This window comes from Aegilops tauschii, chromosome 3 (genome assembly GCF_002575655.3).
Source record: "Aegilops tauschii subsp. strangulata cultivar AL8/78 chromosome 3, Aet v6.0, whole genome shotgun sequence".
NCBI classification, from domain to species: Eukaryota; Viridiplantae; Streptophyta; class Magnoliopsida; order Poales; family Poaceae; genus Aegilops; species Aegilops tauschii.
Window position 1 is genome coordinate 613507021 of NC_053037.3, and position 21610 is coordinate 613528630.

A 21610-nucleotide genomic window follows, 5' to 3' on the forward strand; every position below is an offset into this window, starting at 1 on the left:
AAGTAGAGGCATACTAGTGACACTCTGTTTGTCTATGTATTCACACATGTACTAAGTTTCCGGTTAATACAATTCTAGCATGAATAATAAACATTTATCATGAAATAGGGAAATAAATAATAACTTTATTATTGCCTCTAGGGCATATTTCCTTCAAATGACATACTGAAAGAATAGTGGGAAATATAACATACCCAGCATCCTTCATGTCAGTGTCTCCAATGACAACATTAGCTATCTTGCCGCCTTTCCCAGGATGACGCTTGTGATAGCGATTAGGGCAACTAGGAGCCCAGTGATCAGGATCCCCACACACATGACAAACACCTTTCTTCTTGCCATTCTTCTTCTTGAAGTTCGTGTGTTGCACAGCCTTGTTCTTCCCATCAAACTTTGCTTTACCATCAAACTTGCCCTTGTTCTTGAACTTGTGGGGCTGGAAGTTCTTCTTCTGTACCAGATTGGCACTATATACTCCCTCAATACCTTGAGCACGTGTGTCCTTTGCTCTCGCCTTTTCTTCCACATCAAGAATGCCAATGAGATCCGGGACGGAAAACTCCTGTCTCTTATGCTTCAGTAAGATGGCAAAGTTCCTCCACAAAGGAGGAAGCTTAGTGATGATACCTCCGGCAACAAACTTGTCTGGTAGCATACAACTGAAGTGCTCAAGTTCTCTAGCAAATGACTGTATCTCATGAGCTTGCTCAACCACGGAGCGCTCTTCAGTCATCCTGTAATCATAGAATTGCTCCATGATGAGTGCCAGCATCTGAGACCCCAAACTTGGCCTCGAGTGCATCCCACATATCTTTTCCATTATCAATTGATGCATAAGCATCAACTATGTTCTCACCACACTCAAGAGAGCAGCCTTAAATAGAGTATCCATTTTCGGAAAAGCATGTGCCTGTTGAGCATCAAGCTCTCCTTCAGGTTTGCCAAGAGTGGCGTCATAGCAACTCATGGTTTGAAACCATAAGACTGCTCTCACGCGCCACCTCTTATAGTGGATACCCTCAAACATAGGAGGTCTGATGGAAGCAGCAAAACCACTCGGGGTAAATTGCCTATAATAAGGTTTTTGGATTGTTGGAAATATGAGCAATTTACCGAATGATTTTATTAACAGAAATACTAGATAAAGCATGACTAATATAGCAGAGATAAAACAAGTCATGCAATTCGACAGAGAGAAGGTAAATAGCATCTGTATATATGAACTAGAACCGAACACATCTAGGACAAATAGTACAGCAAGAAGTTGTGACAGAACCTCTAACAGAAAGAGTATGAGAACGTACGGAACGGGAGCAAAAGCACCGGTCTTGGGGTCGGTGTCCTCGCCAGCCGCCACCTCTTGAGCACTGCGTTGGTTTTCCCTTGAAGAGGAAAGGGTGATGCAGCAAAGTAGCGTAAGTATTTCCCTCAGTTTTTGAGAACCAAGGTATCAATCCAGTAGGAGGCTATGCGCGAGTCCCTCGCACCTACACAAAACAAATAAATCCTCGCAACCAACGCGATAAGGGGTTGTCAATCCCTACACGGTCACTTACGAGAGTGAGATCTGATAGATATGATAGGATAATATTTTTGGTATTTTTAAGATAAAGATGCAAAGTAAAATAAAAGCAAAGTAAAAAGCAACGGAAATAACTAAGTGTTGGAAGATTAATATGATGAAGATAGACCCGGGGGCCATAGGTTTCACTAGTGGCTTCTCTCAAGAGCATAAGTATTTTACGGTGGGTGAACAAATTACTGTTGAGCAATTGACAGAATTGAGCATAGTTATGAGAATATCTAGGTATGATCATGTATATAGGCATCACGTCCGAGACAAGTAGACCGACTCCTGCCTGCATCTACTACTATTACTCCACACATCGACCGCTATCCAGCATGCATCTAGAGTATTAAGTTCATAAGAACAGAGTAACGCTTTAAGCAAGATGACATGATGTAGAGGGATAAATTCATGCAATATGATAAAAAAACCCATCTTGTTATCCTCGATGGCAACAATACAATACGTGCCTTGCTGCCCCTACTGTCACTGGGAAAGGACACCGCAAGATTGAACCCGAAGCTAAGCACTTCTCCCATTGCAAGAAAGATCAATCTAGTAGGCCAAACCAAACTGATAATTCAAAGAGACTTGCAAAGATAACCAATCATACATAAAAGAATTCAGAGAAGATTCAAATATTCTTCATAGATAAACTTGATCATAAACCCACAATTCATCGGTCTCAACAAACACACCGCAAAAGAAGATTACATCGAATAGATCTCCATGAGAGAGGGGGAGAACATTGTATTGAGATCCAAAAAGAGAGAAGAAGCCATCTAGCTAATAACTATGGACCCGAAGGTCAGAGGTAAACTACTCACACTTCATCGGAGAGGCTATGGTGTTGATGTAGAAGCCCTCCGTGATGGATGCCCCCTCCGGCGGAGCTCCGGAATAGGCCCCAAGATGGGATCTCGTGGGTACAGAAGGTTGCGGCGGTGGAATTAGGTTTTTGGCTCCGTATTTGATTGTTTGGGGATACGTAGGTATATATAGGAGGAAGAAGTATGTCGGTGGAGCAACAGGGGGCCCATGAGGGTGGCGGGCGCGCCCCCCTACCTCGTGGCTTCCTGCTTGATCTCTTGACGTAGGGTCGAAGTCTCCTGGATCATGTTCGTTTCGAAAATCACGTTCCCGAAGGTTTCATTCCGTTTGGACTCCGTTTGATATTCTTTTTCTGCGAAACTCTGAAATAGGCAAAAAAAACAGCAATTCTGGGCTGGGCCTCCGGTTAATAGGTTAGTCCCAAAAATAATATAAAAGTGGATAATAAAGCCCAATAATGTCCAAAACAGAAGATAATATAGCATGGAGCAATCAAAAATTATAGATACGTTGGAGACATATCAAGCATCCCCAAGCTTAATTCCTGCTCGTCCTCGAGTAGGTAAATGATAAAAACAGAATTTTTGATGCGGAGTGCTACTTGGCATAATTTCAATGTAATTCTTCTTAATTGTGGTATGAATATTCAGATCCGAAATATTCAAGACAAAAGTTCATATTGACATAAAAATAATAATACTTCAAGCATACTAACTAAGCAATTATGTCTTCTCAAAATAACATGGCCAAAGAAAGTTATCCCTACAAAATCATATAGTCTGGCTATGCTCTATCTTCACCAAACAAAATATTTAAATCATGCACAACCCCGATGACAAGCCAAGCAATTGTTTCATACTTTTGACGTTCTCAAACTTTTTCAATCTTCACGCAATACATGAGCGTGAGCCATGGACATAGCACTATATGTGGAATAGAATGGTGGTTGTGGAGAAGACGAAAAGGAGAAGATAGTCTCACATCAACTAGGCGTATCAACGGGCTATGGAGATGCCCATCAATAGATATCAATGTGAGTGAGTAGGGATTGCCATGCAACGGATGCACTAGAGCTATAAGTATACGAAAGCTCAACAAAAGAAACTAAGTGGGTGTGCATCCAAATCGCTTGCTCACGAAGACCTAGGGCATTTTGAGGAAGCCCATCTTTGGAATATACAAGCCAAGTTCTATAATGAAAAATTCCCACTAGTATATGAAAGTGATATCATAGGAGACTCTCTATCATGAAGATCATGGTGCTACTTTGAAGCACAAGTGTGGTAAAAGGATAGTAACATTGTCCCTTCTCTCTTTTACTCTCATCATTTTTTTATTTGGGCCTTTTTTTATGGCCTCTTTTTTTTCGTCCGGAGTCTCATCCTGACTTGTGGGGGAATCATAGTCTCCATCATCCTTTCCTCACTTGGGACAATGCTCTAAAAATGATGATCATCACACTTTTATTTTTTTACAACTCAACAATTACAACTCGATACTTAGAACAAAATATGACTCTATGTGAATGCCTCCGGCGGTGTACCGGGATATGCAATGAATCAAGAGTGACATGTGTGAAAGAATTATGAGCAGTGGCTTTGCCACAAATACAATGTAAACTACATGATCATGCAAAGCAATATGACAATGATGAAGCGTGTCATAATAAACGGAACGGTGGTATGTTGCATGGCAATATATCTCGGAATGGCTATGGAAATGCCATGATAGGTAGGTATGGTGGCTGTTTTGAGGAAGGTGTATGGTGGGTGTATGATACCGGCGAAAAGTCCGCGGTATTAGAGAGGCTAGCAATGGTGGAAGGAGGAAAAGTGCGTATAATCCATGGACTCAACATTAGTCACAAAGAACTCATATACTTATTGCAAAAATATACAAGTTATCAAAGCAAAGTATTACGCGCATGCTCCTAGGGGGGTAGATTGGTAGGAAAAGACCATCGCTCGTCCCCGACCGCCACTCATAAGGAAGACAATCAATAAATAAATCATGCTCCGACTTCATCACATAACGGTTCACCATACGTGCATGCTACGGGAATCACAAACTTTAACACAAGTATTTCTCAAATTCACAACTACTCAACTAGCATGACTCTAATATCACCATCTCCATATCTCAAAACAATTATCAAGCATCAAACTTCTCATAGTATTCAACACACTCATAAGAATTTTTACTATTCTTGAATACCTAGCATATTAAGCAAATTACCATGCTATTTAAGACTCTCAAAATAATCTAAGTGAAGCATGAGAGATCAATAGTTTCTATAAAACAAATCCACCACCGTGCTCTAAAAGATATAAGTGAAGTACTAGAGCAAAAACTATATAGCTCAAAAGATATAAGTGAAGCACATAGAGTATTCTAATAATTTCCGAATCATGTGTGTCTCTCTCAAAAGGTGTGTACAGCAAGGAAGATTGTGGTAAACTAAAAAGCAAAGACTCAAATCATACAAGACGCTCCAAGCAAAACACATATCATGTAATGAATAAAAATATAGCTCCAAGTAAAGTTACCGATGAAAGTAGACGAAAGAGGGGATGCCTTCCGGGGCATCCCCAAGCTTTGGATTTTTGGTGTCCTTAGATTATCTTGGGGGTACCATGGGCATCCCCAAGCTTAGGCTCTTGCCACTCCTTGTTCCATAATCCATCAAATCTTTCACCCAAAACTTGAAAACTTCACAACACAAAACTTAACAGAAAATCTCGTGAGCTCCGTTAGCGAAACAAAACAAAAGACCACTTCAAGGTACTGTAATGAACTCATTCTTTATTTATATTGGTGTTAAACCTACTGTATTCCAACTTCTCTATGGTTTATAAACTATTTTACTAGCCATAGATTCATCAAAATAAGCAAACAACACACGAAAAACAGAATCTGTCAAAAACAGAACAGTACAGAACAGTCTGTTGTAATCTGTAACTAACGCAAACTTCTTGAACTCCAAAAAATCAGACAAAATATGACGACCTAGACAATTTGTTTATTGAACAGAAGCAATTGGAATCAATATTTTATCACGTTCTGGTGATTTTTAATAATTGTTTTCGTGAACAGAAAGTTTCTGGAAATTTCTGCAAGATCAAATAACTATCATCCAAGAAGATCCTATAGGTTTAACTTGGCACAAACACTAATTAAAACATAAAAACACATCTAACCAGAGGCTAGATCAAATATTTATTCTAAACAGAAGCAAAAAGCAAAAAGCTAAAAATAAAATTGGGTTGCCTCCCAACAAGCGCTATCGTTTAACGCCCCTAGCTAGGCATAAAAGCAAGGATAGATCTAGGTATTGCCATCTTTGGTGGGCAATTCTTCAATAAGACATCTATCATCCTTTAGAGTTTCTTTCTTTCTATTAATTATAAAACTTTTGGGAACAAGATCGAAAAATTCATTTGTAGCAAATGGTTCCTTAATGATAGCAAAAAGATTGGGATGAATACTTATAGATTTAAGATCCGCAGTTTCTTTACTAGAGGATTCACCCTTATTTTTAGGAACATACATAAGCTTGGCAATTTTAGTTGGAGGACTTGGAGTATTCTTTACTGAAGAAAAAGCGGTTCCCAAGTTGGTAATGATACCCTCAAGTTTATCGATTCTAGTGGAATCTTGATTTATTCTTTCATTAACTATGGGTTCCTTATCCTTAATATTTTTCAAAGTGACTCCTACCTTAGATCCATATTGGGTAATTTGGTTGTGGATCTTTTTATCCAGATTTTCAATTAACTCTACGGTAGCAACTTTATTTTCAATAATTTCAAGTCTTTGCATTACATGCTCCAAAGTTAACATAGTTCCATTAACCAAGAGAGGTGGTGAGCCAAATAAATATATCATAGCATTATAAGACTCAAAAGTATGGCCACCCAAGAAATTCCCTCCGGTAATGGTATCAAGAATATATCTATACCAAGGATTAGCGCCTACATAAAAATTGCGAAGAAGAACGGAAGTAGATTGCTTCCTGGTAGATCTATTTTGAGCATTGCAAATTCTATACCAAGCATCTTTTAGATTTTTTTCCCTCCCTTTGTTTAAAATTGAGAACTTCATTTTCGGGAGACAACGGAGAAGATAAAGGACTAGCCATGATGACAAGGCAAGCAAAAGAAAAAGAGGCGAACGGAAAAGACAGGGCGAATAAAACGGCAAGGGTGAAGTGGGGGAGAGGAAAACGAGAGGCAAATGGCAAATAATGTAATGCAGGAGATAAGGGTTTGTGATGGGTACTTGGTATGTTGACTTTTGCGTAGACCTCCTCGGCAACGGCGCCAGAAATCCTTCTTGCTACCTCTTGAGCACTGCGTTGGTTTTCCCTTGAAGAGGAAAGGGTGATGCAGCAAAGTAGCGTAAGTATTTCCCTCAGTTTTGGAGAACCAAGGTATCAATCCAGTAGGAGGCTACGCGCGAGTCCCTCGCACCTACACAAAACAAATAAATCCTCGGAACCAACGCGATAAGGGGTTGTCAATCCCTACACGGTCACTTACGAGAGTGAGATCTGATAGATATGATAAGATAATATTTTTGGTATTTTTATGATAAAGATGAAAAAGTAAAATAGAAGCAAAATAAAAGGCAACGAAAATAGCTTGTTGATGGAAGATTAATACGATGGAAAATAGACCGGGGGGCCATAGGCTTCACTAGTGGCTTCTCTCAAGAGCATAAGTATTTTACGGTGGGTGAACAAATTACTGTTGAGCAATTAACAGAATTGACCATAGTTATGAGAATATCTAGGTATGATCATGTATATAGGCATCACGTCCGAGACAAGTAGACCGACTCCTGCCTGCATCTACTACTATTACTCCACACATCGACCGCTATCCAGCATGCATCTAGAGTATTAAGTTCATAAGAACAGAGTAACGCTTTAAGCAAGATGACATGATGTAGAGGGATAAATTCATGCAATATGATAAAAAAACCATCTTGTTATCCTCGATGGCAACAATACAATACGTGCCTTGCTGCCCCTACTGTCACTGGGAAAGGACACCGCAAGATTGAACCCGAAGCTAAGCAGTTCTCCCATTGCAAGAAAGATCAATCTAGTAGGCCAAACCAAACTGATAATTCGAAGAGACTTGCAAAGATAACCAATCATACATAAAAGAATTCAGAGAAGATTCAAATATTGTTCATAGATAAACTTGATCATAAACCCACAATTCATCGGTCTCAACAAACACACCGCAAAAGAAGATTACATCGAATAGATCTCCACGAGAGAGGGGGAGAACATTGTATTGAGATCCAAAAAGAGAGAAGAAGCCATCTAGCTAATAACTATGGACCCGAAGGTCAGAGGTAAACTACACACACTTCATCGGAGAGGCTATGGTGTTGATGTAGAAGCCCTCCGTGATGGATGCCCCCTCCGGCGGAGCTCCGGAACAGGCCCCAAGATGGGATCTCGTGGGTACAGAAGGTTGCGGCGGTGGAATTAGGTTTTTGGCTCCGTATCTGATCGTTTGGGGGTACGTAGGTATATATAGGAGGAAGAAGTACATCGGTGGAGCAACAGGGGGCCCACGAGGGTGGAGGGCGCGCCCAGGGAGGGTAGGCGCGCCCCCTACCTCGTGGCTTCCTGCTTGATCTCTTGACGTATGGTCCAAGTCTCCTGGATCATGTTCGTTCCAAAAATCACGTTCCCGAAAGTTTCATTCCGTTTGGACTCCGTTTGATATTCTTTTTCTGCGAAACTCTGAAATAGGCAAAAAACAGCAATTCTGGGCTGGGCCTTCGGTTAATAGGTTAGTCCCAAAAATAATATAAAAGTGGATAATAAAGCCCAATAATGTCCAAAACAGAAGATAATATAGCATGGAGCAATCAAAAATTATAGATACGTTGGAGACGTATCACCAGCCATGTCGTCGAAGAGGTTGTCGACGTCCGGGAAGAAGTCGAAGTAGTCCGGGGCGTCCGTGACGAAGAAGTCAGTAGTCGCGCGAAGCGCTCCCCAAAAACCTTATCACCCTTCTCCCGTACAAGACTCAAAGAGGTTTATGCGGCCTACTGTCCCGACCTGCGGTGCATGCCGCAAGCAAGGATGGGGAGCGCAGTGCTCAGGAACTTGTGGTGAGAGGAAGAAGAAGTTCTGGTGCGTATACCCGTAGCGGCACGCCGCGCCGCGACGTGACGAGGCGGGCGACGGAGGAGGAGCGCGCGTGGATGTCCCTCTTGTTCTCATGCTCATACAAGTGGGGAAAGAACCTCCCTTATAAGGAGGTCCAACTCCCACTAAACTAGCATTGTGGGACTAAACTAGTAGTATCCCTTGCCTTGCACGAATGGGCTAAGTGGGCCTCTAGGATTTCTTAGGAATTTCTGAAATAGTTATTGGGCTGTCCCAAAATAGACTAAATTCCAGCACCAACTGCTTGTTCTACCGGCTGTAGTGGTCATTTGATGGTCTCAGAATCTCAATGTAATTTTTATTATGTTTGAGATGCTTTGTATTTCTGATGAAATTTAATATAGGCCTGATCCTTTCCGCAAAAAAAGTCAGCGGGGCTAGGGGTATGAGTTCAGGATCACCAAATCTGATGACGGTAGGGCTATAGCAAATCAGATTTGCTGCCAACGAGCTCGCAGACCCAAATATTGACAGTGGAATGTTAGTGATTTGCGGATTTTAATGTTGCATAGGTTATTTTGAGAAGCTTCAAGCTCATGTACATTTTTGCTAGATATACACTGGTGACATGCTGCAATAACTTTGGGATGTGTGCTACAAATGTAGTGTTGACTTCCATGTTGCATACTATGTTGATTGTTTTTCTCGGCAATTTTCTATCACCAACGGAGATTTTTTGCATACAGTAAAATGTTGCATTGGTGAGTTTGAAACGCCACTACATTTCTTTTGCATGTTTCAAAACACCAAGTACACAAATGTTGATACAATTTTTTTTGCAGGGAAATTAGGAGGGGGGGGGGGGGGGGGGGGGGGGCTGTTATTCCACGGTAACAAGTTTACAATCTGCTAATACAAGATCGTAAATAAAGGGAGCGCTACTAAGCTCCGTCCAAGCATAATTAGCTAGACAACGTGAAATCATATATTAAGACATTGCTATCTTCATCGAAATAAACTCCCGCCGTTACTTTAAAGCTTTGGCAAGTGACTCGTCATGGAGAGCGGATATAAGTCTGATTGCACTATGACTAGAAGAGACGGCTACTAAATAGATAGTGACATCTCCATAATTGCCAAAAAAAAAAAAAACAGATCATGGCATGAGGCAAACGTCACCTCGCCATGGTTGTTCGTGGGAATCATTCCAACACTTTGTCGTGGCCCCGCCATGGCAAAATGTATCAAAATGTTGCATGCTGCAACAATCAGACTGGTAGGAACGGTTATATAAGTTGGATCTGGTTATGTAGAAGGTAGATCAAGGGGCGCCCACTCGATGGTGTCGACCGCGTGTCCATCGTTGGAAATTGTTGTGATCTGTTGGTTGGGATGCATATGATGGTCTCGATGGCCACAAAATGCCCACACACTACACTCGCCTCGCTCCTCCTCTACCCGCGCATTACTGTCAAAGGCCATCCCTCCATCGATCGAGGCTCAGGGCGGCACCCCTCTTGCTTCCATCGCGGAGGTACCCGTCACCGATCCCATCAAGCCCGATGCATGCCCATGTGCCCTCCTAGGCAAGAGTAAACAGAAAGCAAGGCTCGAGCCATAGCTCCCGATCGACGAGGACCTCACCAACTCATGCACGTTGAGGGGGCGGTGCGCGGAGCAGGCAGTGAACATCTTCTATGTGTAAGGTGGGGATTCCTAGGTAGTGCATGCACTGGTGGTGGAGGTTGTTAGGGCAGGGATGCACCTTCGACATCGTCGTCTCGTCGACACTATGGACATGCATGTCAATCACCATTCTCATGCACACTAATCTCATCTTCAGTTCTGGTGCCGACAACGAAGACCAGCGGCACACGACCACTATGGTTCCATGTATCTCATCGCCCCCCTAACGTGGGAGAGTTGTACGCAGGTGCAGGTGGTACTCACCGCAAGAATGGAACCAGTGATAGATAGATGGTAAGGGAGGAAGATAGAAGATTCAAACATTCCCATGTGGCTATTTTTCCATGTAGTCCCTAATAGACGGCCCCCATTGGGCAAGAGTTGTCAAAAGCGTCTTCATACTCCTACTAGTGCTATTTGCAGCCATGTCCCAGAACCGGTAACAATTTGCGAAAAAATTGATATGTGGTGCCAATTTGGTATCCTATCCTAACTAGTAGAACGCCCGTGCGTTGCCACGGGCCTTTCAAATTTTCCCACTTACATATATAAATATCATGCATGTGATTTTGTGCATGTATGGGAAAACATAGCCCGCAACCATTGAAAAGCAATTGAAATCCACTTCACCTGCAATATATTTTGATTAAAAAATGTATTTAAATTATGTATATGTATAGATAATGATTCAACTAAGAATATGTTACAAACTAAGATCTATTTGATGTGCTTAAGATATTCCCGTCATTCTCGTACGCCGAAATACGCACACAACCTGGCCACCTCCTAAACGTAGCCACCACCGGAGCTCGGGTTTCTTATGCCTCCCATAGGAGCTGCCACCGGTCTGCGGCGTCCTCTGTGGCCTTAGGGCCATGGAGGCGCGGTGGATCCCCGCTCGTGCCAATGGGAGGGCCTCGTTTTTTCATGTTTTATTAGTTTTATTAGGGTTTGTATCCTACTCAGAGAGGCAAGGACGAGGCAGCTCTCTGAAGATGGAATAAGGTTCTCTCCGCCTACTGATGTGACTGTTGTTGAGGGTCCAATGCTAAACAAAGAAATATCTCCTCGGAATGGCAGAATATCTTCTTTAAAAAATAGGTTAGTCCCATCTGCTATAGCTTGAAGCAGGCCCGGGGGCCAGCAGGACTAATACGTTGTTGTATTGACGCAGATATTTCTTTTTCTAAGCATACAATTACGAGTACCTCTAGGTTTTATTAGCAGAGAAGAAGCAGTAAATTGGGGCTTATTGGGACCGATGTTACGAGCTTCTGGAATACAATGGAATCTTCATAAAGTAGATACTTATGATTCTTACAACCAATGTGATTGGAAAGTCCGATGGCAAAAAGAAGGGGATTCGTTAGCTCGCTATTTAGTATGTTGGTGAAATGAGAAAATCCATCAAATTAATTCAACAAGCTGTAGAAAAAATATATTCCGGGAGCCCCTGTTCTGGCGATGCTTCTAATATCGTCGGATGGCATGTGGAGGTTTGTCTTCAATGGATCTCGTGGGATTCAATCATCGGTTGTCTTTGATGGGTCCATGTTGAAAAGGTATTCATTCATGAGTGGTCGTGTGTCCACAGGTTAGATCCTTCCAATCTACGTTTCTCTTTGTCGCCGGTGATTCCTGTTCTGGTGCATATACTTTAGGAAGGCATAAGCCACAAAACCATGAGATATATAGAAAGGTGTGACAACTCATACTTGTTGCCTGGGCTATTTCGAATATACTTTAGGAAGTATCTCTGGTCCAAACTCATAATCCAATTATGCCCCTTAATCACATATTATGTGTCTTAGGACCTATTATAGGTTTGCTCATGTGGGTGCTCGCTGGTGACCGACATCTTATCATGAGATCATAGCATTCTTCTCTTTACTTTTAAATTTTGGTTTCCATTTCTTTCTTTTTCCTGTACAAGTGTCATGCTCTCACCCTTCCTCTATCAATGAAAACACACCTCTCATGTGTACTTACACTCAGCCGAATTCCATCTAGCAATGCTCTTGTCCCATTCTCATGAATGAACGATTCCTCTTAGTCAATGGTATACAATGCATCAAAAACTTCAAGAAAAACAACCATGCTCCATACAGGTCAAGATGTTGGCCTTTTTACTTCTCTGGCGACCAGCCAACATTACTTTCTGCCTTCCAATGTGCATGCATTACAATGGAACAACTGAAAATATGAAAGAAATAGATTGTAAGACACAGATATATTCAACCTATAATCTGTTGTGTATTTCGGATTTGGACGACCATTTACCCATAATAACAGACGAATGATTGATTGCAAAAGAGCTATGGAGGAAACTTCACAAGCACCGTACTCATTAATTCCACTCACAAGCCTTTTCTCGTAGAATTTCACAACTTTATAAGACATCTTTAAAAACCAGCCATCAGTAAATAGATCTCTCAATCGAGAAATGGTATGTACATATTAAATATTTCACTCCATTCGGGTCCATATTATGTTTGAAACAAGTCAAAAGGCTTGTCATTTTCATTGAATAAGACGAAGATTTTAAGAATCACTCTCGCGGCATTATATTACACAAATATTTCGTCGGCAAGGCACCCCGATGATGCCTCCGCTTTGATGTGTCACAAGCACAACGACCGGAGTCGCATTGTTGCGGAACACCCGAGCATTTCGCTCATTCCAGATTTCCCAAGAGATAGGAATAAGGGAAACAAGCGGCCTTCGAGATTGCGACCTCCCTTAAGTGTTGCTGCGCCACCACTCCTTGACGGAAACCATGCCTCCCCAGTCCGTAGGATGAACATCGTGTAAACCAAGCCATGTTTTTGATCATTGCCCAAACCCTGGCTGCATATTCTGTATAAAAGGATCAAGTAGACATGGAAGTATGCTCATATATCGTTGAATCCTGTAAAACATTTAAAAGGTAATCCGCCACATTTTAGCAGCACTCTGTTTCTTAAATAAGTGATATTTTACTTGCCAGTTTGCAAGGTACAAATTGAAACATAAACTATAGTAAAAACATAATCATAAAGTCATAAATAAATTTATAGAATCCCTCTATCAATATTCCTGTAAAATTTATTGTGTTTAATGCTATGAAGAATAGCAACTTGGATTTCCACGAGGACAAGTATATATAGTTATATACACATGCGGGTCTGCGCCTTCAAATTTAGCGAAGCATGAGCCAAAATAACTTACGGAGTGGTGCGTTTTTGTCGCTTGTTGGTGTTATATGTGTCCCGACCACACTGGCGCTCAATTCCTGCAGGAGTGCTGAAGACCGGGAGGAGGCGATTCTGCCAAGCATGACCTACTGCCCAAGTAGATGTCATTTATTTATGGAGAAGAGGGTATTACATACAATTTTTTTGCGAGGCAGTTCAGTTTAATGGAAAAATATATACCCTAGACAAGATGTTGCAATGGCAAATGCCTCACATAATAAATTATGTTCTATAATGAGAACACAATCCAATCCTTGATGAGAAGACATTTTTTCAATGATTCCCTTGTACCATCAACAAATCAATTTGAAGAACAGAAAAAATATATTATTGTGAGAGTGCATATTGAAAGAAAAACGTGTACCAACTGGTTTAGGGTTTAGGGTTTAGGAGTAGAGATTGTGGCAGTTTGTGTAATTTATACTCCTGTCAATTCTTTAACTCTGTACCAGAACGATCTTCGAAGCAGGGTGTAGTCAGGCCCAGGCAACATGCCCCTTCCTTGAGACGAGTGCTCCTTGCCAACGCCTATTGCACCATGTAAACAAACGAGCGCCCTCTCGAGCAAGGTATGGGTCGACCCAACAAACGTGCCCCTGCTCGGTTGACAGTTTAATTTATCAACTCGTCCATGGTGAGTGAACACTAACTAGTTCACTATTCACTACTAACTAGTTAACCTCAGACCGTTGACTGTTGACCATGGACCGTTGACTTTGTAAAAAAATCATAAATCAAAAGAGTTCATGCATGTGAGAAATAGTGCACAATTTTGAAAAACGAACTCGAGTTGAAAAAGTTCACAAATTTGAAAAATGTTTGTAAATTTGAAAAAAGTTCATCATTTTTTTAAAAGTTTGCAAATTTGAAAAAGCTTTCACGAATTTGAAAAAAATTCATGGGTTTGAATTTTTTTACGAATTCGAAAAAAATCACAATTTTGGAAAAAGCCCATGAATTGGGAAAAAGGTTCATGAATTTAAATAATGGAAATTTGATGAAAGTAAAATGAAAAAGGAAAAAATCGTCAATTTTGAAAAAAGTCCACGGATTTTGGAAAAAAAAGTTTGTAAATTTATTAAAAGTTTGTGGATTTGAAAAACATTCATGCATTTGTCAGATTAGAAAAATGCTCATGGATTTGAAAAAAGTACATGAATTAAAAAAGTTCTACACACTTGAGAAAAAAACTAGAAAAAAGAAAGGGAAAAGGAAAAAAAAGAAAAGAAGAAAAGGAAAAACAAAACAAAACAAATTTGGTCCAAAAAACTAAAACAACGGGAAAAACCCCAAATGGAAGCTTCCAGAAGCTGCTCAAAACATGTCCAGGAAGCTTCCGCGAACTTCCCAAAACCAGAAACAGGAGCTTCCCGTTGGTGCCTTATATAGACCGACCCATAAAGATTCTATGACAGAGCTTAGCAAGGGCCAACCTGCCCCCCCCCCCCCCCCCCCCCCCTAGCTCAGAAGATTCCTTTGACAATCCCCGAGTAGTTGGTCCATGTAAATTGGACATACATTTGTCTGGACGCCCCCTAGCCCATCGCCCATCCAACATTTAGGCTAAAGCTCTGCCACCGATTGCAGCTGTTGTGTGGTAGGAGTAGTTACTATTCATTGCTGTAACTTTGAGTTGGCATGAGGTGTGAGCAAATTCTAGCTACGCAACTGTTTTTCAGTGTGACCATGTGCTCAAATGCATGCAAGAGATTTCTCCACTGCATCCATGGATGGGTGGACGAAAAAAACCATATATTAAAAAATACAGAAAAATAAATAAACAAAGAAAAATGATAACCATCTTCACACCTTCTCATGGATGCCTTGAACGAAAATAAACAAAGAAATATCCATGGATGCCTTGAACGAAAATGCCTTCAAACGGCGTCTGAAGCGCCAAATAGGAGCTGGCCTTGACTATAGCTAGCGGCGGAGGTTAACAAGGGCCTACATATGCCATCCCCCCCTAGCCCAGAACCTATGCCATGGCCTTGCCTATGCATGTAAGAGATTTCTCCACTGTATTCATGATGTGTGGAGAAAAAAACCATACATTAAAAAAGACATAAAAATAAAATATAAACATAGGAAAATGGTAACCATCTTTACACCTTCTCATCTTTTTCTTTTTCTGGAGAAAGACCTTTCTCATCTTTACACCCTCTTGTCCTTTGTCCTTTCGCTGTTGTTGATTGAGGTAGCCCATTCAAGAACGGCAGCCCATATGGGTTTCGGCCCGAGAATAAAACCAACTCGACCCCAAATCGATCTAGGATTCCTTCCTTCCATTTGCGTTACCAAAACCTTTACTGCGACGGCGGCGAGGTTAGATAGATTCTTCGGAAGCGCAGATGGAGATGGAGACGGAGACGGAGATGGAGATGGAGATGGAGTCCAGGAAAAGGCCGAGGGTGGCGGCGGCGGCGGCGGAGGAGGAACCTGCGGCGACGGCGGAGGACCCTTCTCTGGCGGCGGCGGCGTCGGCCGAGTACGCGGCGTGGTTGGAAGAAATGGCGGTGCATGAGGCGAAGGCGGCTGAATTCCGGAAGAACCTGCTGGCGAATCCATTGACGCCCGTGCAGTTGCGGGAACGCAAGGAAGCCGCGTGGGAAAAGTACAACAACGAGTCGTGGGAGAGGGCTCGGGACAACTGGATCTGGCATCCCTTCGAAGCCGTCAGTAAGGATCTTATCCTAATCCCCTCTATCTTTAGTTTCTTTCTTGCCCTACTAATTTTGGAGCGTGCTGCCGATTGCATCCGGCACGATCACGATCAAGCTTATTCTCTCCTAAATCACCAATTCAAACATTTGTGCTCCAATAAAAATATATTGTACCATTGGCGTCTTAGATCTAAACATAAGTGAAAAGGACAGAGAGTTTGTCTTTTGTAAAATTTGCAGGTTTTTCCTAAAAGAATAGGAAAATTAAATAAACAAGTATGGATACTGATGACTTCATGAGATTACACTTTTCGGCTACAGGCAAAATGTTATTGTACTACTCAAAAGCTGACCCCCCCCCCCCCCCCCCCCCCTCTCCTCATTGCCATGTTGGATGTTGCCACACAATTGTGTCATGATGGTATTTTGTGATTGACTACCTCGTTGCGGTTTACCTGTATTTGTTTCATTATTACTGGATTGTCCTGAGTTGCCATGCTATTTACACACATTTGTCTGGATAGCTGGATGTGATTGTCGTTTTAATTATTCCGAGTTGCCTAGTGTTCCTCATCCCTTGTATGTTTACTTCCATTCATTGGATAGGATTGATGCAGCGAAAATCTCCTATACTATTTCGTTTGATATATTAAATTTTGATTGATATGTTGTTTTCGATTCCACCCATCCACCATCCCTCTTGTAACTAACTAGATTGTATTTGTTGCAGCGGAGATCCCTTGCATGCGCTTTACCAACGACAATATCAACGACCCTAATTATCCACGCCTTGTCCGCACCATGCCAACCCTGCAGATTGTTTCAGTCCAGGTGAAGGATATAACCGGTGGGTTGCATTGGCCACTGGATGTTTATGGTTTTGTCGCTGTGCGTGATGTGGTGGATCGCAAACGCATTATGGTTTTCGACCGTGAAAGGGATGACTACCAAAGAATCAGCGAGCAGGTTCGAAAAAATTGTATTTTGCCCCACTCTAATACATAGATATGAATGACCGGAATAGAATAGCAGCTAGAGAGTTTAATTTTTCAATTGGTTCCTGCAAGCTGAAGGGTTATAAATAGTTATCATGTTTACTTCCCATCTCAAATTTCCCCTTGCAAATCCTGCTAATGGGGAAGTCATATTTTAGATTTCATGTTTGTCATCGGCATATTTTGGACTCAAGTCACCATCATGAAGTTCCACTTGATACACTAACTGTGTTTTGATAGATGCACTCTCACTTGTATTAACAAAGGATAAACTGAATATATTCCACTGCAGTTCATGCTATTGATGAATGAATCTATTTTTATTATTGTTTACTTAAATGACTGATGCATGCAGGATTCCTACCTAACACTGACCGGTCCTACCCGTGGTGTTGTCATGACGATTGATCCTTCGTATTTGGAGGCTAAGCTCAAAGTAAGAGGTGCTACTGAATCTGAGGACAAAGATTTGAGCAAATTTGCTAAGACGTACAGCTTAGGCTGCTACCTTCCTATCAAGCACACAAGCAAGCTTTGCACACTGGAGCTGCAGCATTACACTGTTTGTTCATCTGTGGAAGCCACAATCCGTGTTCAAGTCATTGAAGGGCAGTTTCCTCGTGATTTCCGTGGTGTGCTTACTGCTAGCACGGACGCTGAAAGTGGTGTGATGATCTCATTACTGGATTTTAATAATGATGAGTTGCCAGTTGATGCTGATGGCTCTGTGAAGCTATCACGCCAAGTTGTTTCTGTTAGAAAAGGGGGGAAGCTGAAAGTTTCTGTCTGGCAGCACGGTGTTGGTGAGGAAGAAGACCAAGAGATAACTGCTGCATCATTTACAGCTACGGAAGCTGAAACAAGCACTAATTACATGCCGATGAAGAAATGGAAGTGCTGGATGGAAGTCACCGTCGCCTGGTCCCTTTTCAGCTGTTGGTGAGGAAGAAGACCAAGAGAGAGATGTGGAATCGTTGGAAGTCACAGTCCGCGCGTGGCATATACCCAACACATCCATGTCTTTTTTTAGGAATATCGCGCTTTATTGATCAAGTATAATCAAAAAAGAGTGCCTCCCGGATACAATCCGGGGTTACATGAAAAATAGTCACTAGAGGACTCATGATCTAGCTAGAATATGTGCCACGACATTCAATAAACGTTTTACATGACTAAAGCGAACAGACAAGAAGACCGACATCAACTCCTTGACTTACGAGTAGAAGGGGAAGAGCGGAGGGCCTTGCCTAGCAGCTCGATTCCAACGGAGAATGCGTGTGGAGCCGCGGGTGCGTCACTCGCGGCTCGCCGGACAGCCCGAGGTGGTCGTTCCTCACGCTGGTGAAGACAGCTAAGGTGGCCGCCCATGGTCATTGGAGAGGTATGCGTACTACAAGAAGTTGAATGAGATCACGTAATTTGGGGATCAAACCTATCTACTGCGATCAGTTTTTTTATTTCCTTTTTTGAGCTTCACTGCGATCAGGTAATGGATTTTAGACTTCTTTGTTATATGGCCCAGCAGTGGCCCAACCAATTTTTACCCAAGCAGAGAATAAGAGGATAGATGGGCCCGTGTAGTTAAATTCCAATTTTTGCTGGTTCAACAACCTGATATGCAGGCCTAATTAAGGGGTCAACCACGTTCGGAAATCCTGTGTAGTCAAGCGACAGTGGCGGGAAAGTTTATCGCTGCTGCAACTTGGTACATCCCTCAGGTTAGCACTGTTGACTCAGCGGAGACAGCGGCAATCCGTAATGGCCTATGCTTAGCAGGGAAGATCAGATGCAATAAGGTCCTAATTGAATCAGACAACTGCTTTGTGGTTGAATCAGTACAAAAACCGGATGCTCATGTTGGACTTTTTATTTGAAAAATAACCACTTTTATTAATTAGAAATAACGGTTACATCGTCTATCAAAGGTTGTACAATTTCGACCAAAGGCTCCCCAAACGAACCCCAGCCCTTGTCTCAGAAAATCTAGCTAATCTGGCAAATTCATGAACTAGCTTATTCGCTTCCCTATTACAATGCTCAAAACTAGTGAGAGGGAAATCACAGACCAAAAACTAACAATCATCAAAAATTACCGCCGCTGCTCATGCTGGACTTGATGCGGTTATGGTGGCAGAGTGTAAGCAACTAGCTCTGAATTTTGCTAGCGTTGATTACTCACATTGCTTCCGTGAGGCGAATGAGGTGGCACACACATTAGCGCAAAAATCCTTTAGTGATAAATCTTTTATTTTCTAGGAATCGTTTGTCCCTGATTTTATTTTTCACTCCATTGTAAATGACTTGGCTATTATTTGAGAAATAAAGTCGTATTGGTTAACAAAACGCGACTACACAGGTATAATGTGGGTCGCCACTGGCGATGAGGCCACGCCACCGGCATTCTTGTTGCGCAATCGTGCTTGTCGGCTTGGCGTCGCGAATCACGAGTACGCAGCAAAGGGCTTGACCGTGCATGCGTACGTGACGCGCGCAACCGACTTGGCGTCAAGAGTATGCACGCTCCGCGTCCGCTTTCCCTTTCATCATGTGGTTTCAGGCATACTACGACGACCGCTAGCTCGCTCATACAACACCAGCATACGTCCTGGTTTTCTTGAATGCACGTACATGCATGGCCCTTGGGCTAAGACTACCCATAGTGAAAGTAACATGGATAGTAACATCACACACGTGCAATGCACGTCTTAAAGTTAGTGAGTGGTTTTGGTATAAAGCTTCGGCTAGTAGATAGATCGGGGTTTTAATCTTTGCAAGGGGCGGCGCCTCATCTTCGTGTTGATCTTTCGAGCTTCGATCGTCCTCAAGTGCGTCTGTTGATATGAATTAGATGGATCTTCGATGTATAATTCTACTGGCTCCTTGGGCTGGCGAGGTTATGGTTTCTCATCGTGCATACGCAACAGTGAGATTTGGTGTCTACTTGTGTGGATCAGTTAAGGGTTGAATGACGACGACATCAGCTACAGGGTGTTGGCCCTTATGGGCATGTGCAGGAAGACTTATCGGTTGTCATCGATAAGGTCAAGTTAGGTCTTGTATGAAAACAATGACAGCCGTGTCAGCGGCTCATTCTGACAACGATAATGGTCGTTCGGTTGTCCAAATATCTCGGTGTAAATTTTGTTCTGTTTGTTCTATATCGGATGAACCTTTATGATAATAGAACAGAGTTATTTAAAACAAATTCTTATTACTCGGCGAAAAGAGCGAAGCTAAACATAGATACAGAAAAAAAATATCCATGGACGCACCCATTTTACTTATAAAATATTACTTTCCTGTCTCCTTGTTTTCTTGGCAGGCTATCTCGAGAGGCTCGTGCGTACCAGGTCACGAGCACACGATGCATGGGGCCCTTTTTCCAGGAAGGAGAACGGGATGCTTCTAGAGTAGCGTGGAGTAATCTGATGCTACCGTGCACTGCGAATCCTGATCACCTCAGCCGCTAGATTTGGAAAATCAACGGTTCCGATCAAGGCTTTGAGTTCAATTCAAAACTGGTAGACTATATAGGAAAAGTATAGAAAATAGATAATGTGACAAGCAATAAATAAAGAAATGGAGAAAAGTGGTAACATAGCTAGTTACTAGTAGTATGAGTAACATCACACATATCAAAGCAAAATGAGTTTATAGCCTAATAAATAAAGTGTTGCATGTTATCACACATATATTACTCCCCACCATAGAGGTAGTAACATAGACTAGTAACATGTGCATGTTACTAATCCATTGTGGCCAGTCTAAGGCGTCATGCTACTAAGCATGGTACCCTAGTCCGGGGGGCATATACTGGTCAGACATGACATTGTCAACTCTGATGCATGACGTCTTTGACCAGGGCATCGTCCTGTCTGGCATGACTCCCGGGTCCGGGCCTCATGAAAATAGATCAATTTTAAAAAAATAAATAAATCAAACCAGGTTAATTTTATGTTTAAGTTTTTGAAAAGGGTCTTGTCGTTTTTCACGCAACACAAGAGCTTTTCTAGGGACTTTCAATATACGCAAGTTACGATGGTGCTTGAGATATTCTCATTTAGTTCCGGCGAGGTTGAAATCCAGACGAGGCGTCGAGGTGGCCAGTGGTGCAGTGCACCGGAACCAGCCTAGGTGCAGAATACGTCCCTTGAGCCCCGACGCCGGTCGCGTGCTACTACCCCGTGCAAGAGGAGGACAACCGCATGCAAAATGACGCCTTTTATGCATTCCGGCATGGCTTTTTTTCTTCTCGTGTTCCTGAGCAACCCGCTGCCCTTCACCCAGCCGCGGCAGTGAGACCGGCTGGAGGGAACAGGGAACAGGCGACAGTATCGATGTGTTGTACCCCCCCCCCCCCCCCCCCCCCCCCCAACACACACACACACACACACCCCATATGCTGACATACGAGCTTAACGCGGCCTACCCGCCAGTGCGACAACTTCGCCCTCGCCGCCGCTGTCCTCACGCTCAGCGCATGCCGCCCTCCATGACCC

General features: G+C 42.5%; 1 protein-coding gene and 1 long non-coding RNA gene across 3 annotated transcripts; one reads left to right on the forward strand and one right to left on the reverse strand.

Moving 5' to 3' along the window:
• Positions 1-12712: 12712 nt before the first annotated feature.
• Positions 12713-14362, reverse strand: LOC141021096 (uncharacterized). Its single transcript, XR_012181102.1, has 2 exons — positions 13428-14362; positions 12713-13076 (listed from the first exon to the last, which is right to left on the reverse strand). It is a non-coding gene; the product is annotated as an uncharacterized lncRNA (long non-coding RNA).
• A 1355-nt stretch (positions 14363-15717) lies between these two features.
• LOC109747346 (uncharacterized) lies at positions 15718-18288 on the forward strand. 2 transcript variants are annotated; one of them, XM_045233961.2, is made up of 3 exons: positions 15718-16132; positions 16847-16947; positions 17467-18288. In XM_045233961.2, exons 1-3 carry the CDS (start codon positions 15805-15807, stop codon positions 18052-18054), a joined length of 1017 nt encoding a protein of 338 aa, XP_045089896.1. In that variant the 5' UTR covers positions 15718-15804; the 3' UTR covers positions 18055-18288. The 2 variants fall into 2 exon arrangements, with proteins under 2 accessions (XP_045089896.1, XP_020162012.2); XM_020306423.4 differs by having other exon boundaries at positions 15725-16132; positions 16847-17082.
• The last annotated feature ends 3322 nt before the right edge of the window (positions 18289-21610 follow it).